The sequence below is a fragment of the Echinops telfairi genome, unplaced genomic scaffold (assembly GCF_000313985.2).
Source record: "Echinops telfairi isolate 266 unplaced genomic scaffold, ASM31398v2 ScPeMD7_7469;HRSCAF=8507_0, whole genome shotgun sequence".
Lineage (NCBI taxonomy): Eukaryota > Metazoa > Chordata > Mammalia > Afrosoricida > Tenrecidae > Echinops > Echinops telfairi.
Window position 1 is genome coordinate 74,437,254 of NW_022111372.1, and position 8,019 is coordinate 74,445,272.

At 48.0% G+C, this 8,019-nt stretch overlaps 1 protein-coding gene across 1 annotated transcript; it reads left to right on the plus strand.

Annotated features, from left to right (window-relative positions):
• Window positions 1–2,823: 2,823 nt before the first annotated feature.
• Window positions 2,824–6,637, plus strand: GARIN3 (golgi associated RAB2B interactor family member 3). Its single transcript, XM_004697110.1, has 3 exons — window positions 2,824–3,444; window positions 5,318–5,508; window positions 5,653–6,637. The coding sequence occupies exons 1-3, from the start codon at window positions 2,824–2,826 to the stop codon at window positions 6,635–6,637; spliced, it is 1,797 nt and encodes a 598-aa protein (XP_004697167.1).
• Window positions 6,638–8,019: the final 1,382 nt, after the last annotated feature.

The window sequence follows — 8,019 nt, forward strand, 5'->3', positions numbered from 1 at the left end:
GATCTTGCACAGCTGCATACACTCAACACATCACCTGCAGTGTTCTCACTATCTAGAATGAAATCTTTGTAACCAGTGGCCAACATGATGGAACGTTTATAGCTGATTTGAAATATGGCAATAAGAACTATTGGGCCACCTTTCGCTCCTCTTGTTCAGAGTGGCTCCTCCTTGTAGTTATTTGTCCTCCTCTTTTCTGTCCCTGCCCCTTCGTGTGTGTCTGTTCTCCATTAGATTGCAGACTCTTGGAAGTGAGGGTCATGGCTTATACTTCCACTGTCAAATTCTTCATTAAGGAAAATAGAAAAAGAAACCCCAAACTTTGTAAATAAGGCAAAAAGCAGGCAACACGTACTTTTTCACTAGTATACTCGAGTGAAAGCTCTAATGGACCCCGCCCCCACAGGACTATTTAATTATTGAAGAGAATGAAGGAAGAACATGAGATGTGATCTATGAGTTTGGGCAGCTTTAGCAACATATCTATTTATGAGTTTTCTGGGCTTGGCCCCAGCAGGAGAACCCTGAATGAGACACTTTATCCTGAGCTTGTTTCCTCACCATAAAATGCTTTTTCCTTTCTTTTTAAAAAATTCTTTTTGGCAAATGTTTTGAGAATGATGAGGGCAACAAATGTGCTTGACACAATGGATGGATGGACGGATTGTGATAAGAGCTGTACTAGCCCTGAATAAAATTATTTTAAAAAAATTCTTTTTGTGGTTGTTAGATGCTATAGGGTTGGTAATGACCCATAGCCGCTCTGTGCGCAACAGAAAGGGGCACTGCTAGGTCCTGCACCAACCTCGAGTCAGTTCTACATTTGCACCCATTGTTGCGGCCATTATGTCCTTCCACCTGTTTCCCGCTGCCCCTCTACCAAGCATCGTGTCCTTTCCTAGGGACTGATCTCTCCTGGGGGAGTGAAATGTCTTCATTTGGCTCTTCTTTCTCTGCAACTCCCATCAAAGGACTGGGTGAGACTTTGCAAATAGGGTGCATGTAACACTAATGGAAGGGATTGGTCAGTTTTGGTTATCACACCTCTGGCTATAGGATAAACCTTCTTTAAAGCAGAGAGAGGGAGCAATCTCAGGACCATTGAAAGAAGTGCCACCAGTGCCGAATGCGAGAGAGAGCTGCTGGAAGTGGTAGAGGCCTGGAGAGACTAGAGGCCCCTGAGGCTGAGCAAAGGAGACCAGGAGACAGGACAGAGGAGCAGCACCTGGACCATCAGTCTGTGAGACAGCGAAGCAAACTCGCTTCCTGGCCCACGCAGGCAGAAGCTAAGAGACCACAGACCGAGGGACTTAAAACTAGAGAGTCTTAATTACTGGACAAAAAAAAGTGCTATTTGGGATTAGTGACTGTATTCTTAATGTTTTTGATCCTATTTTTTAAAAATCATTTCATTGGGGGCTCATACAACTCTTATCACAAGCCATCCATCCATCCATTGTGTCATTTGTTACCATCATCATTTTCAAAACATTTGCTTTCTACTTGAGCCCTTGGTATCAGCTCCTCATTTCCCCCCTTCCTTCCTGCCCTCCTCCCTCATAAACTCTTGATACTTTATAAATTATTATTATTTTGTCATGTCTTACACTGTCCGAGTTTCTGATCCTATTAACTTTTCTAAGTCCCTCACAGTGATGAGTATTATCTGTGAGTTCTGTGTGGCCACGGTAAGGAATTAGCAAGCCTAGCAGAGAAGCAGAGTGTAAAGAATTATTAAGCCCAGCGGAGAAGTAAAGTGCTTTGGGAGGAAAGGTTGGGCTCAGAACAGAGAAAGGAGGATGGGGGTGGCAGCGTGTCTGTCCTCTGCCTTGTGCCAGGGGCGGCGGACATGGCCCTCTGCCCCCCAGATCTTAAGTATGTGATTCTAAGGAGCATTCTAGTTGTTCTTTATTTTAAGACAAATTTGATGATTTTTTTCTGGCAGTCCATGGTACTTTAAATGTTTTTGACCAACATCAGAATTCAAAGACATCAATTTTTTGGTCTTCCTTATTCGTTGTCCAGTTTCCACTTAAGTAGTGACTGAAAATACTAGGGCTGGTGTCAGGTACATCCTAGACCACCAAGTGACATCTTTGCTTTTTAACGCTTCAAAGGTTTATAAAAATATATTTTAAAAATGTTTTATGCACCTCCGTGAAATGTGAATATGGTGGGAAAACCGCTGTGAGGCTGTAAAGCACAGTGCCAATGGAACTCTGGCTCTGATATGCCCCAGGAGCCTTTGGGCCCCTCAATGCCAGCTCCTTCAGCATGCCTGCGGCCCTGTGCTGTGTGGTGGGGCCAGGGAGAGCGGCGCATGCTGCCCTGGGCACCAGCCCTGCTTGTAACATGCCCGTCACTTACTCCCAGCAGTGTCTTCCCAGGAAGTAATTCTGCAGGCTTTTCAAGACGATTTTCAGGCCTCTGCAGGAAGAGTCTTCCTGCAGGGGTGTCTGGAGCAACAGTCGCAAAGCTAGAAACAACTCAGACAAAAGCCAGAGGGCTTCATAAGGTATGCATCCCAACATAATGATGGAAAGAATATCCAGTCCCCCCCCACCCTACACCTGGCAGGGTCAGCCTGTCCCCTCTGGGTTTGGGAGGAGGCTGGTGGCTGACCAGAGGAGGTGCCTAGTTGGAGAGTAAGACAGAGGGGTATGTGATGGTGACGGGTCACAAAGGACAGTGGAGGATAAATGCAGAGGTACAAGGAGATTCAGGCAGAAGCCCTGGAGGGAGATGGGCAGTAGCTTTTGCTCTCTCTCTCTCTCCTGGGGACACGATTTGTGGCTGGCTGAGCTGTCTTGAAAGAAGAGAACCATGAGCAACGAATATGTGTTGCCTTATTACACCTCCCACAGCTACCGTTCAACGGGTGTGTTTAATACCTCCATGGGGGACCTGCAACGACAACTGCACAGAGGAGGAGAGTACGACATTTTCAAATATGCTCCAATGTTTGAGAGTGACTTTATCCAGATCAGCAAAAAAGGAGAGGTGATTGACGTTCACAACCGCGTCCGTATGGTGACCGTGGGCATCGCGTCCACCAGCCCCATCCTCCCCCTGCCTGACGTCATGCTGCTGGCCCGGCCAACCAAGGACTCTGAAGAACGTGTTGGGTATGGCCGGCCCACCAATGTGAGGGGCCGAAAGGTCCCGAAGAGCCTGGAGCTCACCAGGCTCCTTCCCTTAAAGTTTGTCAAAATCTCTATCCATGATCGTGAGAAGCAGCAGCTGCGCCTGAAACTTGCCACTGGCCGTACGTTCTATCTGCAGCTGTGCCCTTCTTCAGATGCACGAGAAGACCTCTTTTGCTACTGGGAAAAGCTCATTTATCTCCTGAGACCACCAGTGGACAGCTATGCCAGCACCCCGACCATCCAAACGGGAGACCTAACAGCCACCTCTATCCTGACCGACGATGACAAAAGCGTCACGGTGAGCCTTTAGGGAAAAGGCAACAACCAGGGGGCGGGTGCCTTGGGAGAGAGAGCACTTGGGCGCTGGCCTTGCCAAGCCTGGGGTGCTCTCGGAGGTTCCACTGAGCAATGTGTGGCATTGGGAAAGGGCTCAGGGCCAAATAGGACTCTGGATGAGGCAGATGGTCTGCCCTCAACTCCTAGCCCTAAACGGAGTCCTGATGGAGTGTAAGTTAGCATTCATTTGGTGGTTAATGGCCAGAAATACTACTGCACAGTACCCAAACCACAACTTCTGGTGTCTGCTGGGACTGGATCGGAGACTTGTTTTACCACTTGAAAGCTTTGTGTCTGAATGCCATACTACATACTAGCCCTGGTAGCACAGTGAATTAAGCATAGGACTACTAACTGCAAGGCCAGTGGTTCAAACCCAGAGCAGTCAGCAGTCACTCCTCGGGGGAAGAGGATGCTGTCTGCTTCTGTAAAGATGTACAGCCTCAGAAATCCCCGGGGACAGTTCTACTCTCTCCTATGGGGTCAGGATGAGTTGGATGCCAATGGACTCAATGGGTAGTGGGCTTGGAGGGTTTGGGGTACTAACCCTAAGGTTAAGGCTCCCTGGTGGTGGTGTGGGTCATGAGGTGGGTTGCTAACCATAAGGTCAGCAACTCAAAATCACCAGCCAATTGGGTGGGGTGGGAGTGGGGGTGGATGTATTCTATGATGAGGTTCTCTACTCCTGTAAGAGTTCTCATCATCCATAGGGATAGTTCTACCCTAACCTATAGGGTCACTATGAATCAGAATTGACTCAATGGTTGTGAAGCTTTAGTTGCGTGAACAAGGAAGTTGGCAATGGCATCCCATTCAGCAATGCCATCAAGAGCTTGGCAAGCCACAGGTCCTAAAGATTGCCGCCAGGAAAACTCTATGGAGCAGTTCTACTCGGGAACACATGGGATTGCCATGTGGTGCAATTGACTTAGCTATGGCAATGGATTTTCATTTTAGGGCCAAACGAGGCACCGCTAAGGCACTTCCTGAGTGCTTCTCCACTGTGTTCCACAAGGTTGATTTCTGGGTGTCAGCTGCTCTCATCCCAATGGCTCACTCCCAGGTCTGTAATCTCTTTGACAGCACCCTGATCATCCAATCTGTTTGAACAATTACGTTCCCAGCCTAAGAGGCTCGTCTATTCTGAACCATTAACAATGAGGAAGGCCTTTCTTCATTCAAGCTGTGGTCTGTCTTCTGGTGATGGCCACATGCTGAGTTTTAGGAAAATCAGTAAAATATGTGCACAGACAAGTCATTGCCCATGTATAAGAACCCTAGTGGTGTAGTGCTCACACACTGGGCAGCTAACCATAAGGTCAGCAGTTTGAAACCACTAGTAATTCTGTGAGAGAAAGATGAGACTCTCTACTCCCATAAAGAGTTACAATCTCAAACTCACAGGGGGCAGTTCTACTCTGTCCTACAGGGTCGAAAGGAGTCAGAATCAACTTGATGACAGTGGATTTGGTTTTTGAGTTAAAAATAAATTTAAGAGCCACACAAATGTAAAATCTGTAGCTCTTTGGACTTAGCCATCCTACTGTTAAGACTAGATCTTGCCGAGAGATCAAGCACAAGTGTGTAAGATACAAGTGTCTGAGGACGGAAACTGGATGAGCGCTTCCCCCATCATCAGCATTGGCCATGCAATAGGCCAGGAAGGGTGCCTGAGTCTTGCCTCAAATGGGAACTTTAGCTTGGTGATCTCAAAAGTTCTTTTAATGTTAAGTCTTTGAATTGCTCAGCTCCAGGGTGCACAGAGCAGCAAGCAATTCAGGTCTTACATTCTATCTTCTCCAACTCAACTGGCTTTTTCCCTCCCATTGGCCCAGGCTACAGAGCTCCGTGGAGAAGGGGATCGGAATGAGGTCAGGCTTCGCAAGTTCCGAGAGGTATCTGGAGCCACTTCTTCTGCTTATGCTGGGGGCGAGGGCATCCAACAAGCCTTCCCTGGAATGACACGCACAGCTTCTACAGCCACAAAATCTCCAGCACCTGCCAAAGGAGCAGCACTGGCAGGGGCATTAGCAGGAAAAGCTGTAGGCCTAGCAGCAGGGCCAGCCATGGCAGGGGCAGCAGCAGGGTCCACGGCAGGGGCAGGCGTGGCAGGGGCCGCAACAGGGCCCACGGCAGGGGCAACCATGGCAGGGGCTGCAGCAGGGTCCACAGCAGGGGCAGCCATGGCAGGGGCAGCAACAGGGTCCAGCACTGGGGTAGCACTAGCAGGGACAACTGCAGGTCGTACAGCAAGCACTATGAGTGTTGCAATGACTAAGTCTGCAGGCCCAGGGCAGACAAACCTGGCCCTGGCAGGAGTGGCCACCAAGCCTCCAGGAGAAGGTGGATCGGGCAAGGCCATTGCAGGCGCTGCCAACATGTCCTCCGAGGGCCTGAATGTGGCCTTGGTGGGTGCAGCAAGCACAGGTAGTTCCACCCTATCAGCTGGGACGATGAATTACTCCCCAGATAACAACATGAGTGTAGTATTTGCAGGAGTGGCAAATACCAAAAAGCCTGCCCCAGAAGGCTTGGCTGGACCCCCTGCCCCAACCTTGCAGGATATCTTCGTGAGTGAACAGAACAAAAGCCAGAAGGTCTCCCAGCCCCGCACCGAAGCCCACAAGGAAAAAAAGGAAAGGAGATCAAGGAAAGACAAAAACCCAAATCCCAGTAGGAAAAGTTCCCAGCACCAGAGGACAGGTGGGGACAAACCAATCCGGAAACCATCCTCCCACCGGTCCTTAGCCAGCCATGGCACCACAAAAGAGGGCAAAAAAGAAAGGGGGCACAGGGCCCCAAAGGGCAAAGGACACAGGCCCTCCTCTCACAAAAACATCAGCCGCAGTCCCACACCAAAGGAGTCTAGAACAACCCAAAAATCAGGGCGGACCCGGTCTGCAACCAGCTCAACTTCTATAAACAAGAAATCCAGCAAGATTGGCTCTTTTTTCAAGAGCTTCAAACCTCTGCCTGCTTCAAGAGCTTTAACGGCATCCCACGAAAGAGGGGTGGACATCATGGCCAAGTCTGTGGAGAGGCACAACCTTGAGGCCAAGATGGAGAAAGCCCAGGGTGGCAAGGACTTGGAGCTCACCAGCACCATGACATCACAGACCACAGAGACGATCATCTTTGAATCCAAATGCCTTTAAATAGCCACCAAACCGCAGGAAGCTGTGAAGCTGTGCTGGAGAACAGGGCTTAGGGATGGATCCCCAGTGAGCCAATTTCAGCTTGTGTTCCTGCTGTTTAAATAAATAACAAAAGCTACACAACACCAAACCAAATGCTATCTTGCTTGGTTTTCTATGTCCCGCAGCTGGGTAGTGATCTCACAGCCACTTCTGTGATGTCAGCCAAGCAGAGTCTCATCTCTCACCCAAGCTCAGCAGAGCCCATGTTGGGTGGAGCTTAGGTCCCACCATCAGCATCCCTGAAGGTCCATGAACGTGGACCTTCAGGCCAGTCCACAGATTACACACACAGGACTCATGCCCCTCGGAGGGGACTGAGCGAAGGGAGGAGGGAGCTTAGCCCTATTTGTGGGTGACTAGAACAGCAGAGTCTGCCATTCACCACAAAGAGCTGCTGTCCACTGATTTTTGTAAAAGTTCTTCGGGTAACAGCTATTCTCATTAACATATTTCTCTGGCTGTTTCCACACAAAACAGGACAGAGTTTGTTAGTTGCCGTAGAGGCTGCGTGGTCTGCAGAACTTGAAATACTTATTACCTGACCCATTACAGAAGTTTATTGACCTCTGATCTAGTCATCTTAGCAAATGTTCTTAGCAGCTAAGAAAAGGTTTATTGTGAAACAACTTGTACTATCAAAATGCAGGAACCAGCCCAGATAGTCACCAAACAGGAGAACCGATCAATTGTGGTGTAGGCACCCAGCACATGCCACATAACAGAGAAAGCGACTATCAGCTGTATGTGTGCACATGTTAGCATGGGGGACTCAGATAATGGAAATGAAAGCACAATAGGTATACTTGGGTCCATGTTAGTTACATGTGTGAAGAAAAACTAGGGGGGATAAAATTCACTACAGCTCAAGGGTGGAAATAAACGAGACGATGAGAAAGGGTTCAGCACACGAGACTTGTTCTGTTTCTTAAAGAAAAGCATGTCCGTGGGAGGTTATTCATGTGTTTAATTCTTTTTAGCATCTCTGAAATCATGATCATTTTAAAATCACTGTCAGCCAGGTGGCATTTGTGATATCATTGTCACTGCCTTTGAAACACTTTGCCAGTTTCAGAAATGTACTTCCCCTCCATATAAAACACAAGCGGTATGTGACACATATCTAAGTCTAAACGTCTCTTTCAATAAGTACAATTCTAAGTGACAGAAAAAAGAACATTCAGAAATGTTTAGGAATATTGGTAAGAAAATCGAATAACCCCATATAGTGAGCACAAATCAATTATGTAAAAAAAAGAAAGAAAAGTGTGCATAAGGACGCTTTGGAAATGGGATTATAAAATTTAAAATATTTATTATAACATTATACATGGTTGTGGGAA